Genomic DNA, 23,775 nt, shown 5'->3' with positions numbered 1-23,775 from the left:
ACGAGATATTCGGCATGATGGACCAACGAAGACAAGCCAAGATCAAAGAAAATCACAGTTACAAAATAATTAACAATGAAGTCAGAAAAAAGATAAGAGAGGCAAAACAAACTTATTATGAGGAAAACTGTAAAGAGATAGAAAATCTTCAGAACAAATATGATCTATTCAACCTGCATAAAAAGGTTAAAGAAATGGCAGGCCTGCAAAAAAGAAACCACAGCACAACTCTTTTAGACAAAAATGAAAACACTATTATAACGACTGACGAAAAGCTAAAACGATGGAAAGAATATATATGAAAGAGCTTTTCGACGACGAAAGAGGAAACCTACAAGACATATCTTTCGAAAACAGAGAAACAAGTGTAGAAATTACAAAGGAAGAAATATTGTATGAATTAAAAAACACCAGTAACGGAAAAAGCCCGGGGCCAGATCAACTGCCTATTGATATCCTTAAAATAATAGAAAATGAGTGTATAGATGTCCTCTTAAAGTTTTTTAATGAAATTTATCAGTCGGGTGACATACCCAATGAATGGTTGACCTCAACATTTATTTGTCTCCTAAAAAAGAAAAATGCTAGAGAATGCACCGACCACCGCACCATAAGGCTGATGTCTCGCATACTTAAAATGTTTTTAAAGATCATTCATAAACGCATTTACCAAACACGATATGGATATTGAAGAAACCCAATTTGGATTCCGTAGAGGCGTAGGTACCCGTGAAGCTCTCTTTACATTCAACGTACTAATCCAGAGATGCCTGGACGTGAACCAGGATATGTACGTCTGTTTCATAGATTATAACAAGGCTTTCGATAAAGTCCGCCACAAACAGCTGATGGACGTCCTCAAAGCTAAACAATTACAATACAATGGCCTTCGAATTATAACAAATCTATATTATAAACAGCAAGCACACATACGCATTTACGAACACACATCAGAAGAGTTCGAAATTAAAAGAGGAGTGCGACAGGGCTGTGTATTATCACCACTACTATTCAATGCATACTCTGAAGAAATTATGAAAAGAGCTCTTGAGGGAGGAACAGCAGGAATAAAGGTAAATGGAACGCCAATTAACATTAGATATACAGACGATACTATGATAATAGCAGACAACCTTAAAGACCTCCAAAAGCTAATGAACAAGATTGTTGTTGTTGAATATGGATTATCAATAAACATCAAGAAAACTAAATTTATGGGGATGTCAAAAACCCAAAATAATGTTGAAAGAATGACAATTAAAGGTAAAACTTTACAACAAGTAGAAAACTGCTTGGCAGAAAACTATCTTGGCACAATAATTAATCACACAAACGATTACTCCAAAGAAATCAAAGTTCGAATAGAGAAAGCAAGAACAAACAATAAAATGAGAAAGGTACTTTGTGCAAGAGAACTGAAATTAGACTTGAGAGGTAGGCTGGCAAGGTGTTATATTCTCTTGACTCTGCTTTACGGGATAGAAGCATGAACACTTAGCGCATCGACTACTAAAAAGTTGGAACCATTTGAACTGTGGGTGTATAGAAGAATCCTGAAGATATCATGGACCTAGCATATAACAAACAACGAAGTCATGAGAAGAGTCAACAAAAGACTGAAAATATTGGAAACCATCAAGACACGAAAGCTGCAGAACCTGGGGCATGTTATACGTAATGAGAAAGACAGCATACATCAGTTGATTATACAGGGGAAATCCAGGGCAAGAGAAGTGTAGGAAGGAGACGAATCTCGTAGTTGCATAACTTGAGGGAATGGTACGGATGCACATCAACCGAACTATTCAGAGCAGCAGCATCTAAGATCAGAATAGCCATGATGATTGCCAACCTCCATCGCGGAGATGACACGTGAAGAAGAAGAAGATAGACGGGGAAGTGGGCCAGGTCGAAGAAAAACGTCAAGGATTACGCACGATAATCTAGCATGACACAGAAAGTAGAAAAAGAACCCCAGAAATAAAAGAATTATATATATATATGACAAAAGCGGAATAAAAATGGATACATCCTTTAAATAAGCCCTTAGCCCGAATACTACTTAAAAAAGCAATAATTATCGCACCGAATATTTTTAAAGATTATCTTTTTAGAATAGAAGAGTTTTAAAATATGTTTATCCCATATGTTCGTTTTTAATAAGATAAGTAATAAGTATCTAAGTAGACCCTGCAACAAGGCTAAAATACTTTGAGCGTTCATTAGCTCGAATGGAGTAACGGGCATTTTTAAACCCCGATCACGTACTTTTATGGAAATTACTATTGTCAGTCTTCTGGAAGAGAAAACTATTCCCTTGTGCATTATCCACGATTCTAATGTAACGTTTGTGAGAATTATGGAAATGTTAGTATAATGACCATATGTTTGAGAGTGTGACGATAGTAATTTGTCATTTAAAGTTTTCATTTGGATTATACGAATCCCCATGCGGAATGCAAACGACATCACTTTGCAATTTATGAATGCGAATGTTTAAACTCTAATTTATAAATATAAATGCTGAAACTTTATGTAAATTATAGAAAATAATAAATGCATGATGCTGCGCTACAACGAGTGGAAAAATATGGTTCTAGTTTTAAACAATGGGACATGGCAAAAAGAATGTAAGTGACAAAATTATTTTTAATGGCCATGTGCTGGAAAGAGTAAAAATTAAATATGGTATTTGTTATGGGTAAATGGTTTTTAGATATAAGTAAAAATTGCGTCCAGTGAAGAAAAAGGCAGAAAAGCCATTGGTTCTGATTATTGACCGTCGTTGTATCGTCAATGGTTAGCTGGAGAATATTTATCAAATGTGATATTCTTCTAGTAGTCTGGGCTGATTATCGGAGAATAGGCCATTTTTGGGAAAAGTTATTTACTAGCAATTTTATTGCTGGAATCGAAGCTTATGATTATACATATTAATAATATACTTATGCAAAGTCCGCAGATAGTGTGCTACTTTTTTTAAAAACAATATGGCGCTCGAAAATCTTGTTTTTTTTTCAATTATTGCTCTATAACTCCGAAGATGTTAGCTTTACAACAAAAACACTTAAATAAAAATTCACCGTAATTAAATTCTGCATAGAAATATTTTTTCCCGATCTGCTCCGATGAAAATTTTCCTCGGAAAATGCGGGTTTTTCCAACAAAATCTTTAATTTTCAAAAAAAGTTTTAGATAAGTAATTATCTACCAATAATTAAATAATTTGGTGACTTAAAAGCCTTCTTGGTTTAGATTATAGTTCAGAAGCTGGTGAAAATTGAACGAGTATTTTAGCAACAATTTAATTGTAAATTAATAATTTACGGTCGCACTAATAACCAAAATAATTATGATACACTGATCAAACTTTGAAATCTTATAAAGATGAGATGCCTATTTAATATTTTGTCGACAAAATATTATTTTTTTATTTTTTTGCATAATCTTTAAATGTTTAAAAAATAGTTAAAAACAAATTAACGTTTCTCAGAAAGTTTTTATTATATTCTAATTTTAAAAAATAGTTAAAATGCGTACTTCACAGATCTTGAAAATGAATGCTTTAAAACTTTTTTGCAACCATTTGCAAAGAAGGTTTTGAAACAGCAAAGTAAACATACGATTACTACGTTGTTTATAATTTGTTTAATTCTTTCAAAGCGTAAAAGTGAGTTTAAAGTACAAGCTAATTATTTACAAAAAATATTGATTATTAGTTTAATGGTTATATTTTAATTAAAGATTATAAATATATTTTTTTGTAATTTTCACGCGCAAAAGTAAATAGACTAATACAGTACTGTAGCTAAAATTTTCACTCGAAGCGACGACCGCCGCGCGACGCGACGTACAGTTAACCCTTAAACGCCCAAGGGTGGGTAAAAAATCTCCACCTAATGCGTATTCCCTTATAACATATTTATTACGTGTTTCAAAATTTTTGAAAAATTATTTATTGTTAAAAAGACAGCCCTTTATCGAATTTTAATTTGGTTCTGCCGATATTTTTGAAAATAAAAGTAGCATCTTGGGTTAAATATGGGTGGGCGTAAAAAGTACTTTGGTAAAACTTGTTCCTAAAGGTTTCTATATAATGTCTCGTTGGTAGGAAGATAATCCATATAATTATCGACGTATAATTACATAATCTACATAATTATCCGCCAATGAGGAGGCTGAAAGGAAGAGTGTGGAGAAAATCGACAAATATGAATTACTGGCTTTTACTGGTATTGTGATGTACAATGTAATTTTGTTGTAAGGTTTGTAAATTGTTTATATTAATATTTTATAAGATGCCGTGTTTATTAAGCATAAGATTCTTAAGGTTAATCCATTTCCAATAACTCTCAATAAATATATTATCTATTTTCGAGGTGGACATTTTTTACCCACCCTTGGTCGTACATGGAACCTAAAAAAGGTTGGGCGTTTAAGGGTTAATAAATAAAATTAAATATTATTATGTATGCTGCGTGTCAGTCGCTTACTTCGCGTACTAGGCGAAAGCCTACTTTCGCGTTAAAAATTACAAAGAAAATATTTTTAATCTTTGATTAAAATATAACCATTGAACTAATATTTGATATTATTTGTGAGTAATTAGATTGTACCACAGACTCACTTTTAAGCTTTAAAACAATTAAAACAAATTATAAACAACGGAGCAATCATATATTTATTTTGCTGTTTCATAACTTTTTTGCAAATGGTTGTAAAAAAGTTTTAAAGCATTCATTTTCAAGACCTTTGAAATACGCATTTTAAGTATTTTGTAAAATTAGAACATAATAAAGAATTTTTGAAAAATGTTAATAACGTGATAAATGTGTAACTATTTTTACATTTAAAGATTATACAAAAAAAGAAAAATTTATATTTGGTCGACAAAATATTAAATAGGCATCTCATCTTTATATTCTTTCTAACTTTGATTAATGTCTCATGATTATTTTGGTTGTTATTGCGACTGTAAATTGTTAATTAACAGACGAAGCAAGTTTTCAATCCTAATAGTAAATTAATAATATTGAAAAATATTAAAAATCACTAAAAGATTTTTAAATTGAAAACTTATTGGTACATTTTCATGGTAACACCTCCAAGACTTCTATAATTTGCAAGTCATATGGATGCTGCAGTGAAGACGAGAGGAAAGGAATTCTAGAATTGTAGAATTCCTTCCCTCTCGTCTTCACTGCAGCATCCATATGACTTGCAAATTATAGAAGTCTTGGAGGTGTTACCATGAAAATGTACCAATAAGTTTTCAATTTAAAAATCTTTTAGTGATTTTTAATATTTTTCAATATTATTAATTTACTATTAGGATTGAAAACTTGCTTCGTCTTTCAATTGCCAGATGGCGCTAGCCACCTATTATCATCCATTTGGTTGCGATGTGTGGGAAAACCTTTCGATGCAATTTAGTTGGAGTATGGAGAACAGTGCCTACGTTTCTTCTGATGAAGCTCCAATAAGAGCAGAAAATCGCGGTTAAAAAAACTGGACTGCACTCCGTATTCTAATTAAAGAGTAAGATTGGTTTGCCTTCGCATCGCAACCGAATAAAAATGGTACACATTTTTATTTTGTTAATTAACAATTGAATTGTTGCTAAAATATTTGTTTAATTTTCATCGGCTTATTCAATTATAATCTATACCAAGAAAGCTTTTATTTCACCAATTTATTTAATTATTGATAAATAATTACTTCACCAAAAAATTAATTTGGAAATTCGAGATTTTTTTGGGAAAACCCACATTTTCCCAGAAAAATTTTCGTCTGAGAAAATGGGGAAAAACTTTCCTCTATGTAGAATTAAATTTCGGTGAATTTTTATTTGGGTGTTTTTGGTGTAAAGTTAAAATCTTCGGAGTTATAGAGCAATAATTAAAAAAAAGAACACGATCTGGGGACGCCATTTTGTTAATAAAAAAAGTAGCACACCATCTGCGGACTTGGCATACCTATATTATTAATATATAGGATCATAATATTCGATTCCAGGAATAAAATTGCTGGTAAATAACCTTTCTTTGTATTTTACTATTTAGACCAACGTATTATAACTATTTTTTTTTTCAAAATTTAAAGATTATGCAAAAAAACGAAAAATTTATATTTTGCGAATAAAATATTAAATAAGCATCTCATCTTTATAATCTTAATAAGTTTGATCAATGTATCATGATTATTTTGGTTATTATTGAGATCGTAATTTGTTAATTAACAATTAAATTGTTGCTAAAATATTCGTTTAATTTTCACCAACTTCTGGAATTACCATCTATACCAGGAAAGCTTTGATGTCACTAAGTTATTTAATTATTAATTAATAATTACTTACCTAAAACTTTATTTGAAAATTAGAGATTTTGTTGGGAAAACCCGCATTTTCCGAGGAAAATTTTCGTCGGAGCAAATCGGGAAAAACATATCTCTATGCAGAATTTAATTGCGGTGAATTTTTATTTGAGTATTTTTGTTATAAAGTTAAAATCTTCGGCGTTATAGAGCAATAACTGAAAAAACACGATTTTAGGGCGCCATTTTGTTTATAAAAAAGTAGCACACTATCTGCGGACTTTGCATATCTATATTATTAGTATATAGGATCTTATAATTCGATTCCAGGAATAAAATTGCTGGTAAATAACTGTTCCATGTATTTTGCTAATCAGCCCAGAGTATAGGTAATTTTAACAGAATATACAAGATGTTGGGGGGAGTTTTTTTAAGTTGTTTGGCCAATTGGTTCTCGTGTTTTAACTAGTTCTAGATTATTGTTGCTTATTAGCTATTATGTATAGCTCTCTTCCTCGGGTCATATCTAGTCTAGAACCCCAACTCAGATGCTTGTCAATATATTCACCGCCACAAATGAATCGGTTGCCTAGTTCATCGAAGAACTTTTTAAAGTCTTCTTTTGTTATTTTACGCTTTCATCATCACGTAGCGTTGCAACCCTGGATGGGTCTTGGCTGATTGTACAACTGTTTTCTAATTTGTTGAGACTTCCATCAACCTAGGCTCAAATGGAATCTTCATTTTCCGTAGATCTGCTTGGATGTTATCTCCCCATCTCATTCTAGGACGTCCGAATGGACTTTTGCCTGTAGGGATCTCCTTCCATACCAGTCTTACACGTTTCTATTTTACGCTTTGGAGGGCAATAAATCGCAGAGAAAGAAATGGGGCCTGTTCAGTCTTCTACAACTATATTTGTGGTTTGTATGTATTCTTTTGCAAGACAAGTTGTGAGATGATGTTAGGGTGTGTTTTTGATAATTACTGCAGTACCACCTTGGGCAGTTCCATCAGGATGCGTGGTATGGTAAACTGTATATTATGGAATTTTTAAGACGTTATTTTTTGTGAAGTGCGTTTCTGATATTAGAATTAGATCAATTTTATAACTTACCAAGTATATAGGGTGAGGCAGATAAAGGGCCTGTTAGAAATATCTCGAGAACTAAAGGTAACTGAATTATGAAAATTGGAAGAGAGGGGTTTTGAAGACTGATCTATTTAATGAAAATATTTTCATCTACTTGATACTTCCGGTTATACCGGAAGTTGCTTATAACTTCGTTTTTTTAAATGGGACACCCTGTAAATTTTGACATTTTTGGATTCTCCTCAATGTCTTCTTTCTTAAAATATAATGTTTTGTAATATTATACAGGGTTGGTTAAGAGATAATTACGTTTTCTTATTAATTTCGTAGCAATATTCACACCCTATAGGATTGTAGTGGTTTGACATAATAAACTCTATTTATGTTCAATTATTAGTATGGCTAAATTTTTAATTTTAGTACACAGGGTGGATCTAAACTCGGAATGAATATTTTCTGAGTTTTCTTAAATGGAACACCCTATATTTTAGTATTGTAATGAAATGATATTTCATGGTACTTTTTTATTTCTTAGCATTCCCTATACCTAACTGCTTTAATTTGTGCTTAATTGTTAATCGCACCAACAACCTTAACTTCGATGGTATTTTGACAGTTCAACCATTATTGGCAATTTTAAGTATCAGTCTAGATTAATATGTATTTATTTCCAAAAAATTATTTGTGATTGAATATTTTCACGGCCAACCTAATACAATTTCACTTATTTTGTGTTGCAATTAATGTTTTGCTTGAATCACCAATAACTCACAAATTAAAGCATTTGGGTATAGGGAGTGCTTAAGTAATTAAAATGTACCATAAAACAACATTTCATTACAATACTAAAATACAGGGTGTTCCATTTAAGAAAACTCAGAAACTACTCATTTCGAGTTTCGACCAACCCTGTATACTAAAACGAAAAATTTAACTATACCAATAATTCCTAACAATAGTAGACTATATTAAAAATCATTTGAACGTAAATAGAGTTTATTATGTTAAACTACTACAAGCATACAGGGTGTGAATATTGCTACGAAATTAATAAGAAAACGTAATTATCTTTTAACCTACCCTGTATAATATTACAACACCTTATATTTAAAGAAAGAAGAAATCGAGGAGAATCCAAAAATGTAAAAATATACAGGGTGTCCCATTTAAAAAAACTAAGTTACAATCAACTTCCGGTATAACCGGAAGTAGCAAAGAGACCAAAATATTTTCATTAAATAGTTCACACCTCAAAACCTCTGTATAACAATTTTCATGATTGTCTTGCCTTTAGTTCTCGAGATATTTCTAATAGGCCCTTTATCTGCCTCACCCTGTATAGTGGGGGAGGAGCAGAGTGGTTTCAGAGCAGGCAGATCGTGTATTGATAACCTGTTTTGTATAAAACAATTAATTGAAAATCATTAGCATATGGGAGTCAGCTACATCTAGTATTTATAGATTTGAGGAAATCCTATGACACTGTGCCGGTAAATATACTTCGGGAAGCTATAACAGAGAACAATGTACACCCACAGTACAATAATGCGGTGAAAAAATTTTTCCAAGGAAACAGCAGTTGTATAAAAACGAGAGATGGACACTCAGAATCCTTTCAGGTTATCAAGGGTCTAAGACAGGGATGCTGCCTGTCCCCTACCCTCTTCAAAATTTATATAAACACGGCTCTGAAGAAATCAGGGTAATCTGACTGCTTTGTTATTTGCTGATGATCAGGTGGTTCTAGCGGAGGATGCAGAGGACGCTGCTTATATGGTTCGAAAACTGGTAGAGGAGTATGAAGATTGGGGTCTGCAAATAAATACAGACAAAACAGAATACATGCCAATAGAATTGCACGGGCGGAGACCTAGACTTATAAGGAAAAATAATAAAGAACACTAAAGAATAAAACTACCTGGGAGTTACATTGACGGAAGATAGAAACGACGAAACAGACATACAACAAAAATTAGGTAGAGGAAGAGCCATCACAAGTCAGATATACTCATTACTATGGAGTAAAGATATACGAGAAAGTACAAAAAACAACTATATAAAATATTTATTGAAAGTACAGTTACACATGGCTCAGAAATCTGGACAATAAATAAGAAAATGCAGAACCGAATAAACGTAGTAGAGAACAATTTTTGGCGAAGATGCTGTAGATTAACATTACACGATAATGTAAGAACAGATAGAATAAAAGCAATGATGAAGGTAGAGATAACATTAACGGATACGATCAACAGGAAACAACTTTCCTAGTACGGACACATAAGAAGAATAAATGATGAGAGATTACCGATTAAAACCTGGAAATGAATCTCAAAAAGAAGAAGGAAAAAAGGAAGACCAAAAAAGTCTTGGGAAAATGGGATCAATATAGCCATGAACAGAAGAAATATAGAAATAGATTCATGGCAAAACAGAAAACAATGGCGTTCGAATTGCGATAAGCGGCCTATGGTGCTGTAAAACAGTCGCTATATATACCAAGTATATACTAAGTTTATATTTATGTTGGGCTAAGCTATTCGCATTCCAGATTACAAATTTTAGTTTGCCGACCATCACTTCATCTTTTATACGACCGTGGTAAGAAGGTTGAGCATGGTGCTCATCTGCTCCGTAAGACCCTTTATCATTTATTTTAACTCTTGTATGGCGGTTGGTTATGTAGTAATTTGATTCGTTTATTTTTATGAGGTGCATAAATTTCACTGTATTTTTTAAAGATGTTTCTACCATAATAAAGCCACATGTCCATTTTCAATATAAAATCTCTAACAGTTTTCGATATGTTGGAAAAAATCGATTTTCATTTTATAATTTCAAAGGGCTGTAACTTTTTTATGTGCACATTTATACTAAGGTAAGTTAAGTTCAATCGAACTATTTTTGGTCCTAGAATATGTGATTTGATGTATTACCTACCTTTTCGGTACACCCTGTATATATAGACTGTTTCATTTATTTTTATATCATTCTAGGCATTGTAAATTGATGTAGACATTCATAAAAAATTGATATATTTGATGCTTATATCCATCACATCGATATTTAAATAATCATATATATTCAAATTTATGAGTGGCATTGGCATAACATGTTTGGATATCGTTTTATTGTAAAAACGTCAAACACATTGGCCGCCTTTTTGGTGTTTTTCTTTTAAATTATTTCTGCTCTTTACGCGTATTTGAATTGCTTTTTTATCCAAAAATGAACAGCATGAGTAGTATAGCAGACGGGGTTCTAACTCACTTTGGTAACCTGTCCATCAGGGTCTCCGAAGCTGATGGACAGAAGAGCCTCCTTTGACCTTGGGGGTGTACAAGAATTACAAGAAGTGATCGTCAATGACCAGAGGGTTGTAAGAAGTGGTCGCTTATCTCTACATCTCTTCTTCTTTCCCGAAGAATTGTCACCTTGTCACCTGTCTCACCTGTATTTTCTTTGTCTTAAATGTTATGAAGAAGTAAAAGAAGCGGTCGGCAATGACCAGAGGGCTGTGTATTTGACCACCTTGTATATCGAGTGCAAAACTCATCGCTTATCGCTTCATCTCCTCTTCTTTTAGTTAAATTTGTACAGGGTGATCGAAATTTGAGACTTTAAAATTGTTTTTGTAGGTGTTGGTGAGTAAAAAAAAGAACTTGTGTGACTTGCTTAGTCGTATCCAACCCAGCCTAGCCTAGCCTAGCCAGATAGAAATGTTTTAAATTTGGAACTTAAAGAAAAAGCAACGTACCAAATCTAAAAGTTTATTATACAAGATCGATCAATTTACATTTTTTTTTTTTGAGGAACTGAAAGAAAAAACAACGTACCAAATCTAAAAGTTTATTATACAAGATAGTTTAATTCATAATAGTGATACACAGCTATGTCGTTCCATAAGGTTGTTTTAATATCCATCCAATACGACCACGTCACCTGATCAATGTACCGGGCCCAAATTAAGTCGTCTCTGTGTAGTGGATGGTCATCTGGTATTTGGGCATTGTAATTTTTTCTATAATTAAAATCTTCATCGGACAAAATCTCTTCTTTAATTTTAAGTACACCCACACCAGAAGCTGGTAATGGTCGATGGATTAAGGGCTGAAATAATAAAAAAAATTAATCACTAATAGATGAATATTTCGTACTAGTGTACCTTTTTATGAATCAGGCATAGTTTCATAACAATACATATTAGTGTCCTTGTGAATTTCTAAGGATCTGTCACAAAAACAAAAAAATCTCTTACAATCAAAACATGGTATTGTTCCATATGTTTTTGTATCCCAGAAGATTGTAGGTAGAGTTTGAGGTATTATGGTTTTTTCAGTCTTAAATTTTAATTTTACAAATCGTTTTTGGTCTATGAAAACTGCCTCCCATTTATTTAATTGAGACTAAAATAAAAAGGAGCTTTATTTAAAAACATATTTTATTCAATGTATAAATACCGTACCAGCTGAGCTTCGTGTTGAGTGGCTGTAGATTAATTAAAAAACGATTTACAAAATTTTATAAAATAATAATAATAAATTATTTATCATTGAAACCCCATGGAAGAGTGTCAGGGGATAAATAATTTATTATTCTCTTATCATCGTATGGACTGAGTGCTACCTTTATTTGAGACATTGTATAAACATCATGCTTTTTCGAAATGATTGAATTTTGGTAAATTTCCACTATTACTTTATTAAATAAACTTGCATAATAATCATCATATGACAGTTCTTTTAATGCAGATTTTTTGATTCCTTTAGCCTTTTTTATTTCCGCTTGCTGATTTAAAATTTTCATAGTGTACATTTTCGAACGTAATCCTATGAAGTGTGTCATCAATTCCCCTTGGTTCTCATCTTTCATGAGACCTAATACTTTTTTATTCCGTAATGGAATACTATATACATTATCCTCTTTGTAGTCTGATGTGTCAAATTTGTCAATATCTTCTTTAATATGTTTATATAAATCATCAACAAAAAACTGATATATTAAACTATCTGTATCGGTATATAACAATTTTGCTTGATCTTTAAATTTTTTTATGACATAATTATAATGAAAGTCATATAAAATGGTTTTGGAAATATCCAAAATACACATCCCTATATATATTGGTTTATTAAAATTGACTTTTTGTTTTGTCATTTCAATTATTACAGTCTGTTCATCGAAAATAGTACAACTATGAAAATTAGGTTGTGAGATATAGAAATTTGCTCCATATCTTCCATTATATTTGTTAACAATTTTTATTTCTCTATGTTTTCTTACATTTTCAATACTTTTTCCGTAAGGGGCATTGATAAAAAGTTTAAATAAGTTTTTTTCAAATTCATTTTTGCTTTTCTTTCGCAAGTCAATGTTTAGATCAATATATTTTTTTAACCAAGGGGATTGTTTAAATTTCAAACATCGATGAATTTTTATTATTTTCAAACCTAAGCTAACAATCTGTTTCAAATATATATAATGAATAACATATTTTTTTTTATCGTACAATGTGGTTAATAATTTAGGAATTGTTGAATTAGAAGATGGTGGGATTATGTGTTCAGGACAAAGAGGCAAATCTTTATGTAAATTAAAAAGTTCTTTTGGATATTCGATGTCTATCTCAAGTATGTATCCATATTCTCCATCATTGGGACAATCTAATATGTTTTCCTTATAAATATCAGTCAAATTAATCCATTCAAAGCCTGCATATGGCAACGCGTAACTCATCGCTGTACCATAAAGATTATTAAAATCCCAATATATTAGATAAGAGACTTCTTTATCAGGATTGTATTTATCTTTCATATATTTATTATTAGCTTCTCCATATCTATTACTACATTGTGAAACTCCTCCTCGTTTTGCTTTTTCAAAAAACAAAACCATCTCACTCTCTCTTAATAATTCCAATTCGATATTGGTTACTTTTAACATAGCATCAAAGGCTAATCCTGGTAAAGTATAATAATGAAGACTATCCAATCCATAAGTTTTTAAACACATAGATCGAAAATTCTCAAAAATATCAGTCAAAAGTAGTACGTCTGTTTTTAAATACAATTCTGCATATTCCTGCAGGTTTTTTATCTGAAATCTAGTCCAAACGTTGCAGGCATGTTGATAGTCCTCTTTAGTAATTCCCTCGTTATTGACTTTACTATAAAAATCGTCAATAGATGGAAGACAAGTGACCTGTAACTTCTCCCAACTGTCTAAATACTCATAAGGGAAAATACCCTTTCTTTTAACCAAATTAAACTTCGAATCATCATTAAAATATCTGCGTGTAATATTTTTTTGGTTATCATCTAGATATGAGGAAAGTTGATCTAATGAACAAGACATAAATCTAAAGGAATCAATAAATCTAAAACTAATATTAGTGCCATGGATAAATTTGGTAAATGATATATACCTCTCTTTGTTTATCGGTAATAGTGATAGATGTCCTTTTATATCAGAGTTAAGACTTTTAATTAAAAAATGGGCGTCGTAGCCAGAGAGATTATGAAATGTGACAGGAATTGTGTACGAAGTCCTATAATTACTGGAATTAAAATCTTTCTGTTCTTTATCAGTTAATGTTATAACTTTTTGAAATTTTTGAAATAAATTTTCTCTATATATTTTCCAAGCAATCTCTTCCAGTTCTTTTACAAACCATGTTTGACAATCACGACCCGTATATATTTTAAAATAGGATAAAGAATCATCATAAGAACATTTAAAATAATAAGCTATACTGAAAGCTTCATGCTTTTCAGTGAAACAAGTTTTCAAATTAATATTATTATTACATTTGGTAAGAATACTTTCAAGATCTGCATATATAACGAACGGAACACGTTCTTTGTGATTAAAATTTTTAAATTTCATTATATAATTTTTTTCGGTAGGTAAAACCATTTTAACAGAATTTAGCTTAAAACAATCGTCTAAATGATTTTGTAAATATGTCTCACTACTAAAATGATTAAAACATCGCTCACAAAACCATTTTTTATTTCGAATGTTCCCAATGTTTTTACCACATAATCTTGAAAAATGTTTAATATAAGCAAAATGAAATACCCTCTGTTTTATGTCCTCCTCCTCATCATTATCATCACTTACACTATTCTCCATGGCATTTAATACAAGTAGATTTATACGAGGAGAAAAATTTGTCTGGCTAAATATCAAAGGTAGAATTTCGTTTCTTGTTCCTAATGTAAAGACATTTATAGCAAGTTTATTTAATTTTTCAAATTTTGGAATATCTTTAAGATCAATGGGAAAACTGATGTTATTAAAGTTTAATATTTTACTAAAGTGAGGATAGGATGATGTTCGGTCAACATTTTTTGTGGCAGGATGTAAGGCAGCAACAACGGACCAAAGAAAACAATAAGGATCAGAATTCCTAACATTAATTACACTTCTAGTATTTTTTATAGACTTAGGTAGCTCAACGTATGTTGAAATACCACCAAGTAATGGATCATATTTGTTTATATTAACTTTTAAGTTTAAAATGTGAGATAGTGCCCATCCACTGTCTTTTTCTTGAAAATCTTCAAACTTTCTTAAAACTCGATCTATACAATTGATTTTATACCAATCCTTTATGTTTGTATTTTGATCAATTATTTCATTTTTCGTGGAAAAATGTTTAACAGACGTTTCCCCATCTTGAGGTTTGATGAAAAGTCCATAAAAAATTACATTAACTTTTAACATACATGAAACTAAATTTTTCTTAATTTGAACTGAAAAACTTTTAAAAGCCTTTTCCATAAATAGTTTGGGGTCTTTATATTTTAAATTTATAATAACGCCTGTCTTAACTCTGCTATTAAAACAAGATTCCAAATCCTGCCACAATAACCCTCTATTACTATTTTTTCTAACATGTAATCTGTTTTTAAAATTTTCTACATAGGTTTTAAGGATGGACATGTTCGCCTCTACACAATGAAAATTTCTAATACAGGTAGCCCTATTTTTTATACATTTTTTTAAAAGTAAAATTTGTTTTTTCAAATATTTTATATATTTTTGTAAATCAGTTTTAGTTTTAATTAATCTACTTACTGTTTCAATCTTCTTCACCATTTCAGTGGAAATTTCATCGATCACTTTAGCACTCATGTTGACCAAAACGTTATACAGACCAAACCGTTATACCAATAAAATCCTGTATTTATGCATTTCAGAAAAAAAAATACAGTGACGCATTTCTACAACACGCTATTCAACGTGATTATATTATCGAAAACACATTGAAGGTTAACGCTGACGTTAATACATTTTTAAGTCAAATAGTTCACGAAAATACATTATATGCAGATAAGCACATTTTATTCAAAATAAGCAAAGTTTGTAATAATAAACGTTTTAATGATAAACATGTTTTCTGCATTTCAATAAAGATCAAATAGGTCAATGATATCACTGACGTTAATTTATTTTTTTATTCTTACTACTTAAACTCGTGTAATTTTAAATGAATCCATCAGTTAGTCAGTAAACGAATAACTAAACACTAGCAAAATGACCGGAGTACCTTGTCAATTAGTGATTATTTCCGAGGATCCAGATAACTTACCAATAAAGGACGCCTTTGTTATTGTAAAGCAGTTATTTATGTAAGTATTTTACTTATTTAATTTTTTATTTGTTCTACATGATTTTATTTCGTCTGACTGTTTAATTTTTTTTATTATGAATATTTTATTGGAGCATTATAAGTTATTCCAGATCATTACATTTGTAAATTTTATGTTCTGATTTGATTTCTGATTTTCTTTGAAAGACTGTTGGTTGATTCTGTTTTTTTTTTATTTCAGATATGGTGTAGAGGATGTGTCACTTAAGGGAGATAAAATATTTGTCAAACTATCGTACTCACCTAATAATAAGACATTAAAAAAGAAGTTTGGATACCTTCCAATAAGGTATATGAGAATTAAAATAGACAACGAGGAGGAGTTCCATGTACTGGAAGATATCTGCAAAAGATACCGCTTCAACCTTCTGGACGATGAGGTGGAGGAATTTGAAAGGTACCAAGAAAAAAAACAGCTGGTGGGTATAAAGCGACCATTTCTTTCTCCTCCTCCTCCTCGTCCTCCTTCTCATTTTGGTCACTCTTCTCTTCTACCAATGACTCCAACGAATTCAACTGCTCCACCAACGAATTGGGCAACAACATCAGCAGAATCACCAGCAAAAAAACAAAAACGAAAAATGACGAGGACGACGACATCACAAAACCCAGAGGAGGTACTAGATCTTGACGAACTTAATATAGATCATTTCCTGAGTCAGAAATAGAAAAATTGGGAAAAAGTATGTAGATTTATTAAATAAAATGCGTTTTTAATTATTATCTCTTTTATTTCTCATTTACACCTTTTACTTGATTAAAAAATAGTGATCAATCTTTTTGCGATATCGACCATCATTTATGTCGCTATCTTTGAAAATGGATAAGAATCCGTAATTTTCATTCCAACATATTGAACATATTTTTTTTTAAATCTTCAAAAGTCATATCTGTTCCAACGTGATCGTTGTAAATGTGTTTTAGATTTAAATCGTCTTGTTTAAATACAATTAAAATATTTGCATTGTCTCTTATAAGATGCTTAGGTATTTTTGCATAACTCTGACTCAAATAAAATGGATCCACCTGAGAATGTCGAGACATGCTAAAATATTCCCGAATAACATCTTGGTTGTCACACGCAACATCATCAAAGATAAAAATGGAATTGGGCTTCGCTTCAGATGGGTGCATTATATCAGTACTTCCACTGTAAGTATAATATCCTATTCCTTTAATTGGTTCTAATAAAGTTTCTAAATATTTGTACTTTGGTTGCATTAATGATTTTGAGTAAATATACACATTTTCAAATTTTACTCCATTAGCATGTTCCAATAAACTTATCATCACATTGGTCTTACCACAATTTGAAGGACCAACTATAAGACATCTAATAGTTGAAGGAAACAAAACTCCATGCTTTTTAAATTTATTCTCAATTGGCTCCAATAAATTATTCTCCACATCAAGCGTAGTCTTTTGTTTTACAAGCTTCATGTCTGGTATCAATTTGAAAATAAATGTGTTGTGCATCTATTAATAAAAGACCATTTTTAATTTTTATTATTTATTATCAACATTTTCTACAATATTTATACCAATAATGAATATTAAATACATTGTTTAGAGCACATTGCAAATTTTCATTGGTATGTTGAAAACACGTATGAGCTTTAAAAATATGTTTCATAGTTTCATCTGAAAGTATATTAGGTTCATCTTCTACACAATCAATGCGGTTTTCCATGAATTGTTCCAAATATTTCTTTGTTTCATGATTTCTCACCAATATTGTTTCATCCAGTATGTTGTCGTGTAAAAATTTTGAGATGTCTTCATATTTTAGATGAGTATCACAATGCCACGATTGCCAACTTAAACCATGGTTTTGAACAAATTGTTGTTCGATACATTTCATATACGATTTATTTACCATAGCTTCTGTTACTGGTAACACAACCATTCTGTGTATCATCTTTTCTGTAGTAGGATCTAAAATAGCAATTTCCCTGCAAAGAAAGACATCTTCCGCAGGAAAAGAGAAACCTTGGATATCTACAATGAACATGTTTTCACTCTCGATATTCTTTAACAACCAACAAAATCTTGCAAGTGGAATGTCTTTTAAATATTTTTCTATCCCCACTTCTTATATTACATCACTTTTATTTATCCAAGAGTTGTGAGAATCGTCAAAACCTAGCCACTTGACAAAAACTTTGTTTCCTTTTTTCTTCAATATTTTTTCTACTAAATAACTATCTTTGTGTTTAACTTTCTGCAATTGCTCTTTATAAAATCCTCCTAGAATTTCTTCACCTCTATAATCTTTTAACAAGTATGTAATAGGGTTCCCAAGTTTTATTTTATAAACAATGAAAATTTCATTAGACCAATTTGGATTGTATTTCTTGTCAAAAACTCCTCGATATTTTGAAATGCGTACATGATCACCGATATGAAATTTTTGACTTTCCAAATCAACCATTTTAATGTGATTGTATACAGTATTCAACAATAATTTTTCATGTTTCTTTTTAACATCAACCGGTTTCATGCCTATTGTTGTGTGAACTTTGTTATTGTATTCATTAACAACTTGATGTAAATTATTAATCCATTTGTAGTTACCATTGAAACTAAACTGTTTCCAAATCTTTGATTTAATCGTGCGAATAACTCGCTCAGCAATCGCAGCCTTTTTCTCACTGTATACATTGTAATGATTAATGTTATATTTTTTCAACAATGTTTTCATATATGGATTAAAAAATTCCGTTCCCATATCTGTTTGAAGATTATTTGGTGTTTGTTCTTTAAACACATGCTCCATACATTTAGCTACTTCGACACCTGATTTATTTTTCAGAGGTAAAGCCCATAAAAATTTTGAGAAACAATTTATTACAACCAAGATATATTTGAAATCTCTGTTTGTATTTGAATACTTTTGCATATCAATCAAGTCAGCTTGGAATAAATCATTAAGAGATTTTATAATAATTCTTCGTCTTTTAAAGTTAATTCTTGCAGGTTTGTGTAACTCATTAACAATATCTCTTTTAACAGACATGATATTTATTCTATAATGTTTGCCTCTTTTAGTTCTTCAATAATTGAATTTATTTCATTTGTATGTCCTGTATGCCCAGCTAACTGTGATGATAGTAATAACCTCAATCTAGCTACAAGTTCGTTTGGATCATCCCAGTGGACGTAATCTATTTTATTGTTGTTTACTTCCATAAGTAGTCCTTTACCTTCTGTTATTGGTGCAATTATTTTTTTATATTTTTTTAATTTACTACCATCTATCTGTTTACTTGATAAATAATGTCTTCTGTGAGCATTCGTAGCTACAACTATTTTTGCATAGTTATTTACATCTTGATCTGTAAAATTAGCTGGGTGTTTCTTAAACAAAAGCTCATATAATCCAGACGTACCTTTATATCTTTTGTTTTTTAAAAGAACATCAGCACCATCTATGTTGATTTCGGAATTCCCAATCAGCAGCTTTTCAGATGTTTCATCAAATCTAACTCCATATTTATGATCAAATTCTTTATTTAAAAAATCAGCCTGCATCTCTGTAATATATTTCCTAGGTAATGGATCATACTGATCCAAAAAAAGTGTACGTTCCTGGTTAGCTTCAAATCGAGTTTCAGAGTTTTTATCATTTTTAATCTGTTCTTTTATATCATCCACTTCAATGTTTTCTAATATAGAGTTTTTAATATCACTTGTTTCATAAATTTCATCATCATCCACTTCAATGTTGTCTCCTTCTGCTTCATCAATTTCATCATCCACTTCAATGTTGTCTTCTTTGATTTCATCATCCACTTCAATGTTGTCTTCTTTGATTTCATCATCCACTTCAATGTTGTCTTCTTTGATGTCATCATCATTTTTAATGTACCTTAAAGGTTCATATTTGGTTGTTTCATTTTCAGAACCTGAATTCTTATTCAACTTGGTCTCAATATTTTTTAAGTGTTTTGTAATTGGATTAAATAAATCTTCTTGGATTATTTGTCCTTGCTTTAGTTGTCTCAATTTACTTTGAATGTTTTTTCGTTTAGTTATAAGTTGTCTCTTTATATCCTTATTCATTGTAGGGCTCGCAACCTCTGAACAGCTTTGAATCAGGTCTCGAACAGGTCTCGATCAGGTCTCGAACAGGTCTCGATCAGGTCTCGATCAGGTCTCGAACAGGTCTCGATCAGGTCTCGATCAGGTCTTGAACAGCTTTGATCAGGTTTTGATCAGGTCTTGATCAGGTCTTGAACAGGTTTGATCAGGTTTTGATCAGGTCTTGAACAGGTTTGAACAGGTTTGAACAGGTTTCAAACTGGTCTAAATATATTTGTTCGATATCAGAACAGTTATGAAATTATTTATTGTGTACATGGTGTTAAATAAGTATTACACAAAAAAAAAAAGTAAATATTTTTATTGAGAAACAATTATTTATACAAATGAATACATTTTTAATGCCCTATAACGGATCCTTGAGATTCCATAAGAACGATGATGATGATTAGGAACGTAGGTAAAGTTTAGTTTATGTTGGGGTTTAACCGTTCCATTTTTATAAAGATATTCTATAGCACTTATATCATCGTTGCTCAGTTCTTGAGGACGGCGTTCTAGATATAATTTATTCATTATCGAATTGTAGTTTCGGTTATCGGTTAGCCCTAAATAGTGACCAATTTGGTGCGTTAAAACCAATTGCAAATTAAAACCTGGTGTCTCAAAGTCGTTTAGTTTTAAGTTCCATAAAACATTTTTTAATATATGTATTTCCCCACATGGAATTTGATTATTCAACGTAGGAACTATTGTATGGGCTATTTCATTTCTAACATTTTGAATGTCAAAAAATAACTTACATTCCTCGGCTGGTAAACATAAACCTGTTATTCTATGGGTATGCGTATCAAATAAAATTGATAGCTTTGGTGCTTCTTCTGCTGTACAATTAACTTGCTTAAACTTAATTCCACTTGCATTGCTCCATGTATTGATAGCTTTATGGACTACTCTAGTAATTGAAGAGTCTGCATTTAAAGTACACCATGTTATTCGTTGCCTATTAATAATAAATGGTTCTCTAAAAACGTTAAACGCAAAACACACATTTAACAATGCGACGAACCAAAATATTTTGTGTAGTAACATCTTTGATGGATTTTATTCATTTAACTGTTTATGAGATTGTTACCGGCTTTTATATCATAAAATTGTAGTGTCAGCAAAAAAAAACAATATTTTTTTTTTAAACTTTTTATTTAAAAAATTACATATTTATTTCACAATAGATAAAATACAGTTAAAACATTTGAACTACATTAGTTAGCGGATTATAATTAACAATACGGTCATGTATAATTATACAATAAGCTGCTGTATTAACTGGTATATTCTTATTGGTTTCAATTTCTATTCTCATATCAACACTTCCCGACTTAACTGATTCATTTTGTCTGCTGCAGTCAATAACAAATATGGGGGCAAAAGAACCAAATTGCTCCAAACTAAGACATGGATCTCCAACTTTATAATAGTACGACTGTTGAAATTGTGCATACATTTCATATGCAATGGCATACTGTTTCTTATCAAAGTTCAAGTTCAAATTGTCATACGGGTACATTTCAGAATTTAGAAATAGTTTTAAGTTTGTAATATTACAATGATCGAAATGGCTCGCATCTTCTTTTATGGCATTCTTTTTGGCAGTCTGTAAAGCAAACAAAACAAATCGTGGTCTTTCTAGTAGACTAGTAGTTTTTACGTTCCAGTTAAATTTCATTGTTTGTGGTAGTAGCGGAATTTCATGATATTCCCAACTTCTGTATGCAAGTTCTAAATTAGATCCATTTTCAATAAATTTGTATAAACGTAACTTTTCCGAATCTGACACTTGAATATGCGGCATTTTCCATATAAATTTAAATATTTCAATTTTTGGTTTTGCATTTTCCATTGTAGACGTCACTGCATTTAAATCTGTTGAACTTCTTATCAATACAAGTTCCTGGCGGATGTTAACCAGGATTCGAGTATAATCTTCTGAAAAACCAAGTAACAGTTTGAGTGGAATACACGCACTAAAATTTCCTTTTGCGTCAGTTGTTATTGATGATGGTTTTTCATAGTTCCAGCCTATACTTTTGTATCGGTTAGATTCACTTTGCGTAAACGAAACATAGTTTTTTATTGTCGTTGTTATACCTAAATTTCTCACTCTATCTATTACACAGCCTCCAATTTCATATCGTATCTCATCAAATAAATACATCAAACCATTATTAACAAAACGCAAAGTAGTGCTTTCTTTCCCATCATCCGTTAGACGCCCTTCAATATACAGATAACTCTCAGAAGGTAAGGTGTATATATCTTGAGTCTGAATAGGTATCCTTATTTCATCACAATGGTTAAAAGTTGCGTTGGCATAGGGTAAATGACTATGCATTTCTCGACTCACAACTGAGTTATCAACCAATACATGACCTCCAATATTCAAAATGTTAAAACTCATATTCGCTCTTTTTACAAGTACACCTCAAGAAAATCCTAAGTATTCTAGTATTTATAAAAAATCTAATTCTGCACCAAGTATTTCTTATGCTTTTCTTTTTTCCTGACGTTGTTGTTGTTGTTTTTTATTCTAAATCCCAGTGAGGTTAAAAATACTTTGTTTTCAGTTGTCAACTGTTTGAGCGTCTGCTTATCACTAATATTATTGTCAAAACTTTTAGTATTATATACACTGTTCACACCTGGATTAGAGTTATAAATTACAACCATTATTATATTTTTTTTAAATGTAGTCTTAACGTAATAACTTCTCGTGTGAAATTAACAAGATTACCATCCTGGTCAACTATTTTAATGAAAATTTCATCAATATATCTATTTGTGACAGGTAGATAAATTACTTTTTTTGGAATTTCAACAATTTTGTATCCCGGTAAGACATTTGGATAAAACATGTGAATGATATGACCTTGATTTTCATTTACGTATGAATTAGTGATTAGATTACATTCCACACAAATAGAATTAACCTTTGTGATATGCACAGGATTCTCGGCTACGTGAGTCTTTGAAGGTGAAAGCCGTTTTGATGTAAATCCCAATAAGGAGGCAATTGTATGTGGTTTTTCAAAATGAATTACTTTGTTGCTTTTTATTTCACATTTGAGTGTATTGTTATTAATTCTCATTTCCAGACTTGTAGGTTGTTCACTATGATGATGTTTTTTAGCCACACTTTTTACTACGTTTCCTTGCAGTGGTTTCTGTATTATATTTTTATCAATTTCTGTATCATCTTTACCTGGTGTTTGATCTAATTTTAATTCTAATTCAGTTATTTTTTCAGTTAAATATTTTGAAAGATCATCAACTTCATAAGCACCATGTGGAATCGTTATATCGTGACCATTTATATAAAACTTGTTGTTTGTTTGGTCTATATTTGGAATTGTATTGTATGTCATAAAATCAATTAAACCCAGTACATACTGTTCATTTTCGTTTAAAATAATTGGTGGATAAATTTTTGTTGATAACACCGATTCTCTTCCAGATAACACAAAAGTGAACGACATGTTCAAACGGAGATCATACAGTAAATAAAAATTATTCTTTTAAAACAGGTATTTATTTAAAAAATCTAAACACAATTGTCCACAATTTACAGTGTTATAAGATTGATAAATTTTATGATTATATACAATGTGACAATAGC

At 31.0% G+C, this 23,775-nt stretch overlaps 3 protein-coding genes across 4 annotated transcripts; 1 reads left to right on the top strand and 2 right to left on the bottom strand.

The window, feature by feature from the left end:
- Window positions 1–11,240: 11,240 nt before the first annotated feature.
- LOC126883343 (uncharacterized) lies at window positions 11,241–15,594 on the bottom strand. 2 transcript variants are annotated; one of them, XM_050648788.1, is made up of 2 exons: window positions 15,488–15,594; window positions 11,241–11,515 (listed from the first exon to the last, which is right to left on the bottom strand). In XM_050648788.1, exons 1-2 carry the CDS (start codon window positions 15,542–15,544, stop codon window positions 11,258–11,260), a joined length of 315 nt encoding a protein of 104 aa, XP_050504745.1. In that variant the 5' UTR covers window positions 15,545–15,594; the 3' UTR covers window positions 11,241–11,257. The 2 variants fall into 2 exon arrangements, with proteins under 2 accessions (XP_050504745.1, XP_050504746.1); XM_050648789.1 differs by lacking the exon at window positions 15,488–15,594 and adding an exon at window positions 11,571–12,416.
- A 68-nt stretch (window positions 15,595–15,662) lies between these two features.
- Window positions 15,663–16,781, top strand: LOC126883342 (uncharacterized). The gene is made up of 2 exons (XM_050648787.1): window positions 15,663–16,041; window positions 16,243–16,781. The coding sequence occupies exons 1-2, from the start codon at window positions 15,947–15,949 to the stop codon at window positions 16,727–16,729; spliced, it is 582 nt and encodes a 193-aa protein (XP_050504744.1). The 5' UTR covers window positions 15,663–15,946; the 3' UTR covers window positions 16,730–16,781.
- A 4,564-nt stretch (window positions 16,782–21,345) lies between these two features.
- LOC126883823 (uncharacterized) lies at window positions 21,346–21,954 on the bottom strand. Its single transcript, XM_050649494.1, has one exon. The coding sequence runs from the start codon at window positions 21,952–21,954 to the stop codon at window positions 21,346–21,348; it is 609 nt and encodes a 202-aa protein (XP_050505451.1).
- Between the last annotated feature and the right edge of the window lie 1,821 nt (window positions 21,955–23,775).

Source organism: Diabrotica virgifera, chromosome 4, assembly GCF_917563875.1.
Source record: "Diabrotica virgifera virgifera chromosome 4, PGI_DIABVI_V3a".
Classification (NCBI taxonomy): Eukaryota; Metazoa; Arthropoda; class Insecta; order Coleoptera; family Chrysomelidae; genus Diabrotica; species Diabrotica virgifera.
This window is presented reverse-complemented; position numbering and strand designations above follow the sequence as displayed.

What these genes read in the sequence shown, in the direction of transcription:
- LOC126883343 (XM_050648788.1), bottom strand. Translation starts at nt 15,544, where the DNA reads ATGAGTGCTAAAGTGATCGATGAAATTTCCACTGAAATGGTGAAGAAG. An exon ending in TGGTGAAGAAGATTGAAACA is followed by an intron (nt 11,516 to 15,487) that starts GTAAGTAGATTA and finishes TTATTATTTCAG; the next exon opens with CCCTTAATCCATCGACCATT.
- LOC126883342 (XM_050648787.1), top strand. Translation starts at nt 15,947, where the DNA reads ATGACCGGAGTACCTTGTCAATTAGTGATTATTTCCGAGGATCCAGAT. An exon ending in ATTGTAAAGCAGTTATTTAT is followed by an intron (nt 16,042 to 16,242) that starts GTAAGTATTTTA and finishes TTTTTATTTCAG; the next exon opens with ATATGGTGTAGAGGATGTGT.
- LOC126883823 (XM_050649494.1), bottom strand. Translation starts at nt 21,954, where the DNA reads ATGCCGCATATTCAAGTGTCAGATTCGGAAAAGTTACGTTTATACAAA.